Genomic DNA, 15,231 nt, shown 5'->3' with positions numbered 1-15,231 from the left:
GGGGGGAAGAGAGCGCGCGACTGGGGGGGGGAAGAGCGCGCGCGACTGGGGGGGAAGAGAGCGCGCGACTGGGGGGGGAAGAGAGCGCGCGACTGGGGGGGGAAGAGAGCGCGCGACTGGGGGGGGAAGAGAGCGCGCGACTGGGGGGGGAAGAGAGCGCGCGACTGGGGGGGGAAGAGAGCGCGCGACTGGGGGGGGAAGAGAGCGCGCGACTGGGGGGGGGGAAGAGAGCGCGCGACTGGGGGGGGGGAAGAGAGCGCGCGACTGGGGGGGGGGAAGAGAGCGCGCGACTGGGGGGGGGGAAGAGAGCGCGCGACTGGGGGGGGGAAGAGAGCGCGCGACTGGGGGGGGGGAAGAGAGCGCGCGACTGGGGGGGGAAGAGAGCGCGCGACTGGGGGGGAAGAGAGCGCGCGACTGGGGGTGGGGGGAAGAGAGCGCGCGACTGGGGGGGGGGGGAAGAGAGCGCGCGACTAGGGGGGGGGAAGAGAGCGCGCGACTGGGGGGGGGAAGAGAGCGCGCGACTGGGGGGGGGGGGAAGAGAGCGCGCGACTGCGGGGGGAAGAGAGCGCGCGACTGGGGGGCAGGGTGGAAAGAGAGCGCGCGACTGGCAGGGGGGGGGGGAAGAGAGCGCGCGACTGGTGGGGGGAAGAGAGCGCGCGACTGGGTGGGGGGGGGGGGGGGGAAGAGAGAGCGCGACTGGGGGGGGGGGGGGGGAAAGAGAGAGCGCGACTGGGGGGGGGGGGGGGGTGGAAAAAGAGAGCGCGCGACCGGGGGGGAAGGGGAGGGGGGAGGAGGTGGGGGGAGAAAGGGAGGGGGGAGAAAGGGAGGGGGGAGCCAGCAGACCCTCTCCGCTCTGCCGGCGATGGCTCCGCTGAGCTCCGTGCCGCCCCACGCACTGACATGCCGAGCGCAGCGGCCCGGTCAGCCCGAGCCCCGCCCTCCCGAGGCCGGGCCGGAGGCGGCTTGAGACGGCCGATTGCGGCTGGCGAGCCCGGTTGCCGGGGTAACACTCTCCGCTCCCCCTCCCGAGCCCCCCCCGAATGAAGCGCGAGGAGCCTTGCAGTGAGCCCAGCCAGCCTTTACCAAGATGGCTGGCCGCTGGTTCGGAATCGGGCCCAGCAAGGCGGGGGGGGGGGTGGGGGGTGGTGGTGTGGGAGGAGCTTGCCACAAAACAATTGCCTAGGGTCCAGCATGGCTGGCAACAGACGCCCAGGCTTCGAGGCCTACCTGCAAAAACGGGGAAAGGTAGGAAAATTAATGAGATTAGATAAAAGATTTAGAAAGTAATTTACTTTTTTTTTTTAAAACAATGTGTGTTTTAAAAGCAACTTTTTTTTTTTTTTAAATACGTAGAAAGCGGGAAAAGAAATGAAAAGTTTGGAATCAAGATGGCGGCGACTCACCTCGGTTCAGAACGATAAGGCCCGCCCACACACGCACCAATTGGTCGACCGTCAGGTCACCGAAGCGTAGGATTGGTCAATCGTCCCGTCACTCGACTCTTGGAGGGCCCGCCCGCCCGAGGAACCCGCCCCCGCCACGCAGCGATTGGTCGACCGTCGGGTCGCTCGACCGTACGATTGGTCGACCTCGACGTCATTCAATGCTAATGAGCAGATAATGAGCGAAATTTTGAACGTTTTTTGGATACCGCGGGCACAATTTTTGTCTCACTGAAACGTAAATACGCTTACTACCGTTCTGGAATCGTAAGCTTTCTTTTGATGTAACACAAGTGTAGGTACGCTCTATAACTTTTGATTGTATAGCCGGACAGAGAGACAGAGAGACATACCGTTTTCTATATATAGATTAATTAATTAATGTCTTGATTTGTTAGTTAACAAAATATTTGCCACTCTTGTGTTGCAACTGGGACTCAATCCTACCCACCTTCATTATTGTAATATTTTGATATAACTGATTTGCATGTGGAGGATGATATATATGGAAGAGTGTTAGATTGCCTACCTTTACTTTTCTGGGGATTTCCCCTCAAGATCTACAAGACCAGCTGGCAAGCATAAACAAACAATGACATCACAACGACGTGAGTTGTTTTCTCACATTTATTTGTTTAAAGGTTCCCAGCGAATGAGACTAAATATCCTCATAAGACTGCAGTTATTATAACTGGTAAGCACTGGAGATATTTTTCCTCCCGAGATTGACACTTAAATGCATTGGAAATATAATTTTGGGCAAGGTAATCACAAGTTGAAAAAGATACCCAAGGATATTCCTATTTTCTAACTACCACCCAATCACAAGAGCTGAGAACACCTCAACACTTGCGTGCATACCCTCATAAGACCATGTGCTATAACCAACTAAAGATGAAACAGGTGTGTAAAAACAGTAATATGTAGTATTTTATGTTTTCCTCTCCAATTACTACTTGATCATGCCTATAACTTAGTTGTATTTATACTGTAGCAGGACTTCAAGATAGGCCCATAAATTGAAAGATGATATCATAGACTGCCCTCATCCTCAGCAGAGCTCTTCAATTTATAACTTAATTTTGATATAGATTTAGTTCCCCTGATAATCAGGTGTCTGTGACTATGTCTGGCAATTCTCATTTTGTACTCACATTGCCCTCCTGCTACCCATTTGATTCCGATCCACCAGAGGGTAAACATTGTGAAGTGATGATATACGTGTAGGAAGCTGACCTGGTTAAATTTCTTCCTCAATATAAAAAATACTGTGTCCAAGTACTCAATCCCTTTTGAGACATAGTACCACCACAAGGCTGAAGCTATCTGTGATGGACAAGAAGAAATTGTAATGAATAAAACTATTTTACAATGACAAAACAAAGTTAATTTCCCAACATGTACATTTCATAACTGATGTTTTACAAACAATGTAAAAAGAAAACCACAAACATTAGAACTCTGGACTAAAAAGAAAGCTGCTAGAAATGCTCAACAAGTTGGCCAATGTTTGAAATGGACAAATAGTTTAATGAATGGGACGCCATAAAAGTTGCTATCAGTAAAAGTAACATGAAACTATTAGATTTTCAGAAGAACCCAACTGGTTCACTAATATCCTTTGGAGCAGTGGTTCTCAAACTGGGGTCTACGGAGACATTCCGGGGGGGTCCATGTAACATTGACCAATTATTCGTTGGAGAAGATCTCTGAAAAATTGCAGACTGTAAAAATAAACCAGTGAGAATCGAGGAGGAAGCGGGACCAGAGTGTTCACGGTCGGATTCCTCTCACTGTTGTCTGTGGGAGGAGAGCAGAGGTTGGCTGGCTGGTAATACGGCAAAGGGCCACTGAACAATAGAAACGTTTTGTCGGGAGTCGGTAAGTTTTAACCTTCATCCAAGGGCGAGTTGCCATCGTTCACCGTGAATCTCCTGCTGGCTTCGTACGGTCTGCTGGGAGGTTTTTATTCGTTTTGCGAACTTTCCCCAAAGCAGTCGCATGGGATAATCTTGGATTATTAATGTCGGCGGATGTGAAGCCGCTGCTGGGCCAAATCAAGCCGAAATCCCGTTACTGTAGCAGTACTGATTTATGTGCCGGACAGTTCTGGGAAAGTTGCACGGTGGAGGGAGCGAGGCTGTTGGAGATCTGGGCCCGTCAAGTTGCCGGATGGTTTTTTTGGAAGGCGAGTTCGGGTTTGCTCGTCACTGGCTGGAGACAGCAGGGTGCGGACTGGCTGAAAGCTGGAAATGCCAGGACTTGTTCCTGACCCGCTGGGAACACCCTGACCGCAAAAAAAACAAGTTTGTTTGATGTGGATGTCGGCGGACGGGTGTGAAGCAGACGATCCCAATCACTAAAGCAGCTGTATGTTTTGAGTTTTTTTTCGTTGAGTTCTTTTTAATTTAACTTTTTTTTAGCTCTTTAGAATTGAATTAAAATTGAGGCTTTTGCTAATTTCAATTTTTTTTTTTTTTTTTTTTTTTTTTTTTAAATGGTTCATAATTAAAATTCATAGATGAGCAATAGTTTTTAGGACAGTACTTAAAATTAATGTAACAAGTAGGAAAGTGAACAGCAGGCACAGCTTTAAATAAATTGTCAAACATCACACCAAGGATAGACAGACTGTGCTGTGAGAAGCAGGCACACCCATCTCACTGATATCTGTAAGTAAATACCTGATTTCTTAAAAGAATTATTAAAACACTCTTTATATGCAGCACTTTCATATTTTGAGTATTATAATTTAGATAAGAGGACCAAAAAAGTTTGAGAACCACTGCTTTACAGAAGGAAACCTGCCATCCTTACCTGGTATGGACTATATGTAAATCCAATCCCACACCAATGTGGTTGACTCAACTGTCCTCTAAAATGGCCTAGCAAGCCACTCAGTTATAACAAACCACTGCAACAGCGGTTCAAAAAGGTGGCTCACCAGCACCTTCGCCGGGCAACTAAGGATGAGCAATAAATGCTGGCCTTGTCAGCAACACACACATAACTATCATTCCAATACTATGAATTGTTGCATATAAGTATGTTTTTAATGACAAGGAAGAAAGGAAGTGAAGGATGGATGGAAAACATGAGGACGAGTGAGAGAGTTAAAATCACAGAATGTTCACAGCACAGAAAGAGGCCATTCGGCCCGTCGAGCCCGTACCAGCTCTCTGCAAGTGCACTTTAGCCAGTCCCACTCCTCTGCCATTTCCCCATAGCCCTGCAAATTTTTTTTCCTTCAGGTACTTATCCAATTCCCTTTTGAAAACCACGATTGAGTCTGCCTCCACCACCCTCTCAGGCAGTGCATTCCAGATCATAACGTTAAAAAGTTTTTCCTCATGTTGCCTTTGGTTCTTCTGCCAAGCACCTTAAATGTATCTCCTCTGGTTCTCGACCCTTCTGCCAATGGGAACAGTTTCTCTATCTACTCTGTCTAGACCCCTCATGATTTTGAACACCTCGATCAAATTTCTCTCAACCTTCTTTGCTCCAAGGAGAACAACCCCAGCTTCTCCAGTTTATCCACGTAACTGGAGTCCCTCATCCCTGGAACCATTCTTGTAAATCTTTTCTGCACCCTCTCTAAGGCCTTCACATCCTTCCTAAAGTGCGGTGCCCAGAATTGGACACAATACTCCAGTTGAGGCCGAACCAGTGTTTTATACAGGTTCATCATAACTTCCTTGCTTTTGTACTCTATGCCTCTATTTATGAAGCCCAGGATCCCGTATGCTTTTTTAACCGCTTCCTCAACCTGCCCTGCCACCTTCAATGATTTGTGCAAATATACCCCTAAGTCTCTCTGTTCATGCACCCGCTTTAGGATTGTACCCTTTAGTTTATATTGCCTCTCCTCGGTCTGCCTACCAAAATGTATCACTTTGCACTTTTCTGCATTAAATTTCATCTGCCACGTGTCCGCCCATTTCACCAGTCTGCCTATGTCCTCTTGAAGTCCATCACCATCCTCCTCACTGTTCACTATATTTCCAAGTTTTGTGTTATCTGCAAATTTTGAAGTTGTGGCCTGTACACCCAAGTCCAAATCATTAATATATATCAAGAAAAGCAGTGGTCCAAGTACCAACCCCTGGGGAACACCACTGTGTACCTTCCTCCAGTCCGATAAACAACCGTTCACCACTGCTCTCTGTTTTCTGTTACTTAGCCAATTTTGTATCCATGCTGCCACTGGTCTTTTTATTCCATGGGCTTCAACTTTGCTGGCAAGCTTATTATGTGGCACTTTATCAAACACCTTTAAGACAGAATGTATCCTGCAACTTATCATGAGCTATGCTAAAAAAAGGGTAAATTATTTATATCTATTTATATACTTAAAAACTGTCCCTCCCCCACCTCAAATAAATCCTGTCCATCCCCAAGACATTAAATATTTTCCTTACCAACCCACCCCCACTTCTTCGCCTTACCCTCCAACTTACAGTAGATCCATTAGTATATATAAAAAACAGCGACTTGTTCAATGATCTCTCTCAAAACTATAATGCACTTTACCATGGGAATGACGAAGGGGTACCATTTGACCACTGTACATCGAGATGAAAGAACTGAAACATCACCAAAGGGAAATGATCTTTTTACAACGTAGGAAGGCAAAGTCATGTGGGTGAAGTACCCGACATTATGGACATCAAAAATATCTTAAGATTCAGTGACTTTCCCTTTGTGAATGCAGCTTACTCCTGTCCAGGACATGGAGGATGCTGAAATGAATACATGCATTTATCTTAAATGCAAGTTTAGAAATGAAAATGTTCCTGCCCAATGCTTATCTGTTAAATTTTTAAGAGATAAGTTGTCAGGAATTGTACAGTTAATTAAAGTACCTACCCGCACTTCATTGACATCATCTGTGTAGTTGACAGCTTGGCAGATATAACTGTATCCTGCTGCTCTTGCAGCAAAGAAGAGCTGTAAAGAACAATAAATCATGAAGAGTTAGTAGTGATGAACAATAAAAACAGACTGCAATGCATTTTAGGTTTGTGTCTGAAAACTTGGGTAAACTCCCAATTAAAAGAATAGCAAAAGGATCTTATGGGTTAAATGGGCCTCTATAGTATTGTAGCTGCATTTCCTTCACAAAGGTTCCTCCTGTTGGATCTCTCCTTTTTGCATGTAAATTTCAACAACAAAAAATAAAGGAAATAAGTATGAGATCTTGTAATTAGCCCGAAATATCTTTAGATCACCACATTTTATTCTCGGCAATTGTTCTACATTTCCTACATTACAACAGTGACTACACTTCAAAAGTACTTCATTGGCTGTAAAGCACTTTAGGACGTCCTGAAACTGAAAAATATAAATGCACTATATAAATGCAACTTTTTCTTTTCTTTCTAAATTTATAGACATTTTGTAGTTTGTTATTAAGCAAACAGAAATCACACGTGAAATATCACTATTTAGCACTTATGATCATTCTATAGCCTCTACTGGCATCCCATTTTTTTTTTTTTTGAATTTGAGGATAATCTCTGTCGCCTTGTAGCTAAGTGGGTGGACAACAACAGCCTGGAAAACATCTGGAGTCCCCCTTGCATTTTCTACATTTACACAGCTGAAAGAAAGAATGAAAGGGAAAGGAAGGTAAGGAAAGAAGGAAGGAACTTGAAGTTATATATTCTCTACTATTCTCCACTGCTAACCGTTTTCTTAAACCCCTCTCTCCTCCACCCTCACCTCCAACAAGTGTGAGGAGCTCATGGACTTCTTTGTCTCTAAGATTGAGACCAACCGCACAGCTGCCTCTGCAGCTGCCCCTTCCTTCCCCTAGCCCACTGGGCGAAACTTCCTCCAAGGTTCCCCCCTGCCCTAGCCCTGAACTCACATCTTTCTCCGATCTCCCCTCATGACCTCTCCGCGCTCATCTTGTTCATGAGACCTACTTCCTGCTCCCTCGACCCTATTCCCACCAAACTGCTGACCACCCAACTTCCTTTCTGGCTCCCATGTTAGGTGACATTGTTAATGGTTCTCTCTCATGTACTGTCCCCCTCTCCCTCAAATTTGCCGTCATCACCCCTCTCAAAAAACCAACCCTTGACCCGTCCATGCTTGCAAACTACCGCCCCATCTCCAACCTCCCTTTCCTCTCCAAAGTCCTTGAACGTGTTGTTGCCTCCCAAATCTGTGCTCATCTTTCCCGGAATTCCATGCTTGAATCCCTTCAATCAGGTTTCCGCCCTTGCCACAGTACCGAAATGGCTCTCATCAAAGTCACAAATGACATCCTTTGTGACTGTGACAAAGGTAAACTATCCCTCCTCGTCCTTCTTGACTTGTCTGTAACCTTTGAAACGGTTGCCCACGCCATCCTTCTCCAATGCCTCTCCACCATCCTCCAGCTGGGTGGGACTGCACTCGCCTGGTTCCATTCTTATCTATCTAATCGTAGCCAGGTAATCACCTGCAACGGCTTCTCTTCCCGCTTCCGCATCATTACCTCTGGTGTCCCCCAAGGATTTATCCTTGGCCCCCTCCTATTTCTCATCTACATGTTGCCCCTTGGCGACATCATCCGAAAAGATAGCGTCAGTTTCCACATGTACGCTGACGACACGCAGATCTATCTCACTACCACTTCTCTTGACCCCTCCGCAGTCTCTAAATTGTCAGACTGCTTGTCCGACATCCAGTTCTGGATGAGTAGAAATTTTCTCCAATTAAATATTGGGAAGACCGAAGCCATTGTTTTCGGTCCCCGCCACAAACTCCGTTCCCTAGCCACCGACTCCATCCCTCTCCCTAACATCTGTCTGAGGCTGAACCACACTGATCACAACCTTGGTGTCATATTTGACCCTGAATTGAGCTTCCAACCACATATCCACAGCATAACTAAGACCGCCTATTTCCACCTCCGTAACATCACCCGTCTCCACCCTTGTCTCAGCTCATCTGCTGCTGAAACTCTCATCCATGCCTTTATTAACTCTAGACTTGACTATTCCAATGCACTCCTGGCTGGCCTCCCATATTCTACCCTACGTAAACTTGATGTCATCCAAAACTCAGCTGCCCGTGTCCTGACTTGCACCAAGTCCCGTTCGCCCATCACCCCTGTGCTCACTGACTTACATTGGCTTCCAGTTAAGCAACGCCTCGATTTCAAAATTCTCATCCTTGTTTTCAAATCCCTCCATGGCCTCGCTCCTCCCTATCTCTGTAATCTCCTTCAGCCCCATAACAACCACCCCACCCCCATATCTGCACTCCTCTCATTCTGCCCTCGAGCATCCCGGATTATAATTGCTCAACCACTGGTGGCCGTGCCTTCTGTTGCCTCGGTCCTAAGCTCTGGAATTCCCTGCCTAAACCTCTCCGCCTCGCTACCTCTCTTTCCTCCTTTAAGACGCTACTCAACACCCACCTCTTTGACCAAGCCTTTGGTCAGCTGCCCTAAATTTCTCCTTGTGTGGTTCAGTGTCAAATTTTGTGTCTTTTAATACTCCTGTGAAGCACCGTGGGACGTTTTACTACGTTAAAGGCGCTATATAAATACAAGTTGTTGTTGTTTTTATATATAGCACCTTCCACGACCTCAGGACGTCCCAAAGTGCTTTGTAGCCAATGAAGTACTTTTGAAGTGCAGTCACTATTGTAATGGAGGGAAATGTGTCAGTCAATGTGGGCGCAGTAAGGTCCCACAAACAGCAATGACATAAATGACCAGGTAGTCTGTTTTGCCGCAACACAACTGGAATAAAATTTAGCCCCAGGTGTAAATCAGAAAAAAAGTGATAATTAAAGAGAAAATTTGGGGGCAATGTCTCTTTATTTTTCAGGATAGGCAGGTGATCTGCTTCTCCGCTTCTGCTGCAGTGTCTGTCTACTTCTCAGGAGCTTGGAATGAACCTGTCCCTCCAATCTTCTCTCCAGCCTTCACTCAGCATCTCGCATAACTGTGCAGCTGAGATTGTTCATTCACCACTTGGAGGTCCAATATTTTGTCTGCTGTGCAGCAGTTGTGTGTATATTTCCGCACTCTGAATTCCAAAAGACCGAACCGTCTGGGGCTCTTTTCTCTAGAAAAGAGAAGGCTGAAAGGTAACCTGATAAGAGGTCTTTAAAATTATGAAGAGGTTCGATAGGATAGATGTAGAGAATATGTTACCACTTTTGGTGGAGTCCAAAACCAGGGGCCATAAATATAAGATAGTCACTAATAAATCCAATAAGGGCTTCAGGAGAAACTTCTTTACTCAGAGTGGTTAGAGAGAGTGCCACCACAAGGAGTAGTTGAGGCAAATAGCATAGATGCAGTTAAGGGAAAGCTAGATAAGTACACGAGTGAGAGAGGACGAGAAGGATATGTTGATAGGGAGAGATGAATTAAGGTGGGAGGAGGCTAGTGTGGAACATGGACCTATTGGGCTGAATGGCATATTTTTGTGCTGTAAATACTATGTAATTTAAAAAAATTAAAATCAAAATATATTCACAAATCTAAATAACAAAGCTCTGGACACAGCAGAAAGATCCAATTTAAATGGAATTTATAATTATGATAAGCTAACCTCTTTAAAGATGTAGAAATTTAGTATAACCATTCCAAAGTTGTAGAAAATAAGCAGAGATTGTAGCTGAAAAGGCTCCCTGTTCTTCATCCATTTTGGACCCAGCCACACAAAGAGCAGGTAAAGACTGCTCACTGCCAATGTAGGTAGGGGAGACTGCATCAAAGTCCAGTTTTCCACCCGTTTGTCTGTTAAAATAATGAACTGGTTATAAATGTGCTTCTTAAAGATAGCTGCATGCAGCAAACACTAGAACTTTCAAGTCAAGCTGCTTTTATATTGGCACCATTTAATTTAGAGTCTGGAAAACCAGCATCTGTGAGCCAGCTCTAAAGTTTACACCGTTAAACCCGGTTCCATTAGCTCAGCGGCAGACTTAAAAGACCCACGGGTCCACAAAACTATTTGAGAGAAGGGAGCCCGATTTAGCCGTGTGACTGTCAGGAAATGGCTCAGATGCTGGTCTCCTGGAATCGAAACCAAAACGGTACCAGTATAAAAAGCAGTTTTAATCGTTCTCTCTCTTAAACCATTCTGTAGCTTCATACAATCCAAACTGCCCATTCTCTGCTCCCAGCAGCCACCTTGCCCTTTACATTTTTCAGATGCTAATCTCTCCAATTTCTTTTCCATTCTGCTCATCACAGATGGCACCACTGGCAGATCGACAATCTCTGCTGTTCTCATTTTTCTTGGATACACATGAATAAAAGCGATTCAGCTGCTTCAGTTACTGAGAACACATTATAAAATAAAAAAGCAATGAGAAATTTCAAGTATAATGGGCTGGATTTTCATTCAGAAGTCGGGACCACAACTTTCGGGTTGTAGTCCCGCCTCCATCGAGATGCAGCCAATCCACGCGATTTTCACTTGATTGACCTGGTTGAGCCCGCCCAGTGGGCTCAGCAGGCCAATTAAAGGCCACCCGGCAACAGGTGACGTCACAGACTGAAATTTCATCTGTCAAGACGTGTTGACAAGATGAAATATCAGTGTTTCACAGCTGCTTGAAGCTGTCAAACACTGACAGTCTGACTTCTAACCTGAGTCCTTCTACACAGACTCAGTTAGAAATCTCGCCGGCACTGAAAGCTGAAGACTATCACTTTTGACAGATCGCAGCCATTCTGCTTTCTGTGCCGGCTGAATGATGGACTCCCGAAGCCTGGAGGAAGGAAGGCTGTTAAGGTAAGTACAGGTAATTCAAACTTCTTTACACACTTCAGACACACCAAACACACTTACGTTTGCACTCATGCACCCATCACTCACCTGAACACCGACATCGCGACCCCTCCAAGTCCTTCAACTCGACGGCCCGCCTGCTCTAACCTGGCGTGGTTTGGAGCCATCAGGAATCCCACATGACAACCTTCAAAATAGGGATCAGGCTAAAAACTGCCTGTTAACTGGCAGTTAATTGGCACTAATCCCTTCCCGTCTCGGGTCGGCGGGTCCCAGTGCGGGGCAGGTACCCGCCTCCTTTGAAACTTACATGGAGGCGGGTTTTGGGCGGGATGGTGTCGGGACCCCCGAATTTGGGATTTTAGCCCCCCGCACGCCTAAAAGCCCGCCTCACGGCACACTGAAAATCAACCCCAATGTGTCATATTTACACTTGAGAGAATCCCATCATCTGGTGAAAGCTGTGTATATGGTCCAGCTAATGTCCCCTTTCCAAAGGAAAAATGATAAAAATGTTGATCTTTGCTTGATATGTGTGCATTGCAGCTGGTCTCATGTGGCAGATTACTCCTGGGGTGGCCTGGAAGAATCCGCTAACATGAAAGCTTCATGCTGTGGTAACCTACAGTTGTGCAGGAAGAACAATCCTTAATCCAGATGTGTGCAGGTCATCGTGCACCAGATGGCACACCTCTGTAGCAGCCCACATTATGAAGCGGAGGTAGAAGACAAGTCTTCTCTGAAATGTCCAAGTACAGTGGAGGGTTCTCTACAGGAAGATCCTGAGGTAGAAACTAATGTGGCCAAAGCATCTCAAGAGTTGCATATAGCACATATTTCATCAAACATTCATGCCACCCCACAACTCCTATATTAGTTAATCTCCTGTGGGATTGCTCACAGTCAGTTGAAATGGCTATCTGCTATTCCCCTATACTTCTTCTGTTTACTGATCAACCCATTTCAGCTGTATTAGTAAAACTGGACCAGGTTATCTCTCTTAAATACATCAAGTGAATACATTTTAATGGAAAGAAAAAAATAAACAATTATGTTCTATTACACTGCGCGATTGTGCTGGTTCATGGAAGATTTTAGGTTTGTGATTATGCAAATGCTTTTTATCGGAAAACTGAACTGTAACCTAACCAGTGCAATTTTCCCGCTTGTGTCCTATGCAGAAACTCTACCCCGATATATGGAAAGTCTATTACAATCTTTGGAAGAAGTGATGACACATCAGGCAGTTGGCTGGGGGGTGGGAGGGTGGTGCATAAGCAAGAGGGTGGGGAGCAGAGATTATTAGGGGACAAGGCCATGGGGAAGAGCACAGCAGGAAAGGAATGGGAGGGTACAGTGAGTGGTGCACACAAGGGGAGGAGGCAAAATCAGGAGTGTAAGAGTGTTACTCCATATACCTTACCTTGAATGAAAAGAAATCTGAGCTCAGCAAATTTCAAAAGGGACAGGCAATGGAAACATTATACAAGACACTTGATCTAACCTCCGTAAAAGGAGAAGTCGGATACAATGTTGCTGGAGTAGCAACTGAACTGCTGGCTTCTCGATGCTGCTACCTCACTCATAACAGTGCCTGAACTTGTCTTATTTCCTTGATAATATGGTGCTTTTTTACACGTAACAAATGGACTGTTGCAATGTTATTGTACTGTAATACTACAGCACAATACCATCAGTCATAGGTGGGTCTGTCAGTCCTTTTTTAAATACAAACCTTATAAATGAAGAACTAGCATTTCTATACTACAGGAAACTTTGGTTTATCCGGAGGTTGTATGTCCGGACACCGTATGTCCGGACACCTCTATCTACCGGCAGAAATCAGGAGCCGTTTTGTTCGGTTTTTTTTCTTCTCGTGGCTTTGTTTTCAACAGTCGGGCTCTGGAAAGTCTCTCTGAAGCTGTTGCTAAGCTACAGAGACGCTTCCAAGGTACGGGCTGACTGTTTACAAGCTGTTGCTAAGCAACAGTGTTTGTTGTCAGATACGGAGATGAAAACCTCCGTATGCTTCAACATTAACTTTGTATGTCCGGCAGTTTTGATAGATCGGCAACAGCTCAGTCCCGTCGGTGCCGGATATAACAAAGTTTCCTGTATTGCACCGTGTGAATTGCAGGCGCAGGTGTAATTAATTTCCTACAACAAAGTGTTTGCTCGGAGAAGGCACATCAACTCCAAACACAGATTTTTGAGAGACTGAAGCCTCAGAGTAATGATGTTAATAACAATACTCCAGATACAAAAAAATTTATAACTAAGTTTTATCATGTTATTGCAAAATATGCAACTGTGTCTTTATTATGCTAAAAATCTTGTTTTCAATATTAGAAAGAGAACAGGGGCAGTTGAAAAGAAATTTCAAAAAATACTTTGAGCAATTTGGGTGGTTTACATTCTCCTTTATTGTACTGGCAAGTTTTCCCGACTGGCCATTCAGAATTAGCTGTAACAAGTTGTTAGTTTTCCCATTGATTGGACTAGTATGGCGTCTAACTGTTCAATTGTGAGGTTATAATTTATACAAGATTTGAACCAATCGGGTTGATGAGTAACAGACTCTGCATATCAGAAACGTGAGATGCAGAACATATATCTTTTCATACTATTAGTGATCTTCAATGACATTGCTCAGACTAAGTGGGATGATAGTCTGTTTTATAGGAACAGGAGCTTTATAACATGTAATGCCCAATGTATTGTTCTGCTGATAAAGTAAAATTGTGTACAGATTTATTTGCTGTTAAGTAAACGATAACAAGGTCCAAGTTTAAGTGCTCAAAATCCTGCCTTTCATTTTTTTTTTTTTTTTTTTAAAGTGTGTGATTGTTAAGGTCCATTTGAGGTGACATATAGTTTGGCTTTTGTGTCAATTAAGACATATTCAATTACTGGGGACTTTCTAAACTGCCTTTGTTTCCCCCCCCCCCCAGTATAATCAGAAATTTGAATGTAACATTTGAAAGTGTGATGGATGGGAAATGCATGGTAGAAATACCATCTACTGTATTAGATATTAAAATCTTACATTTGCACACACCTCCTGTTGTGTAACAATCACTTAGTGTAAGATCACACTTTTCCTGTCAAATTTTCTACATCATGCTTTGTTGATTGGTTTAAAGTAAAATAGCAGCAAATTAGAATTGATCGGGAACATATGAAACAAATGCGAGGAAAGCAGCTAGAAAACGAATGAAAAACTAATGAAGGACTTATAGAATCAACCAATCCTGAAAGCGCAGTTAAAGAGAAACTAATAAAAAAAAGTAATTGAACTAAACATATCTATCACTCATAACATTTTTGAAAAAATATCGTCCACCATTTTTCCTCAGTAATTGAAATATCCAAATAAGATTTGCTGAGTTTTTCCAGCATTTTCTGTTGTTATTATAAAAATTACATATTTCACAACAACATGATTAAACTTAATGATAACAATCTAAGCTTCTCTCAAAAGCCTGAACTTGGAATAGATATTTTTGCCCAAAATGGCTTGGTTAGCCAATGGCAGATCCTACAGACTGACCGTCCGCAATGTGTACAGTTGCTCAAGATGCACCAGTAGCATTTTGCCCGCCCAACTTGAAAAATATTTCTCTTCAGCTTCTAATAGTACCCATTTGATTGTTTTTTTTTAATTCTTCAAAGTCTGGAGGACAAATTTCAAAGACGTGTGGCGTGTGTGTAATGGGCATAGATTTTCTTCAAATATTAATGACGACACACGTGACCACTTATGTTCAAATTCTAAGCAAGCTATTTTTCTTATTGCCAAATCCTGTCTTTATGTTTAACAGTGTTTCAGTTTGTGTAGTTTTGAAAATGACTGAATACAATTACCTTCACCACACTGATTACAGTGCTTCAAGAAGGCAGGCCAGCTAGGGATGGGCAGCAACGCCCACATCCAAAAAGAATGAATAATAAAGCAATTGGACAATAAATCTTAGTAAGTTTCTAAATAAATTTTTAAACAAAACTACATGTCGAGCGGAGAGACATCGATTGTTTAGACATTT

General features: G+C 44.4%; 1 protein-coding gene across 2 annotated transcripts in view; it reads right to left on the bottom strand.

Moving 5' to 3' along the window:
- Nucleotides 1-15,231, bottom strand: part of elovl4a (ELOVL fatty acid elongase 4a) — a 68,167-nt gene that overhangs the window by 10,299 nt on the left and 42,637 nt on the right. For both annotated transcript variants that reach the window (XM_085997686.1, XM_085997684.1), the window contains exons 3-5: nt 10,001-10,188; nt 6,309-6,389; nt 2,597-2,768 (exon numbers count right to left, since the gene is read on the bottom strand). In XM_085997686.1, the coding sequence (XP_085853812.1) occupies nt 2,597-2,768; nt 6,309-6,389; nt 10,001-10,188 (441 nt within the window). The remainder of the gene's footprint in view (nt 1-2,596; nt 2,769-6,308; nt 6,390-10,000; nt 10,189-15,231) is intronic.

This window comes from Somniosus microcephalus, chromosome 9 (assembly GCF_052327205.1).
Source record: "Somniosus microcephalus isolate GS21.2 chromosome 9, FLI_Smic_1.0, whole genome shotgun sequence".
In the NCBI taxonomy this organism is placed as follows: Eukaryota; Metazoa; Chordata; class Chondrichthyes; order Squaliformes; family Somniosidae; genus Somniosus; species Somniosus microcephalus.
The sequence above is the reverse complement of the archived record's forward strand: the minus strand, read 5'-3'. Positions and strand labels throughout refer to the sequence as shown.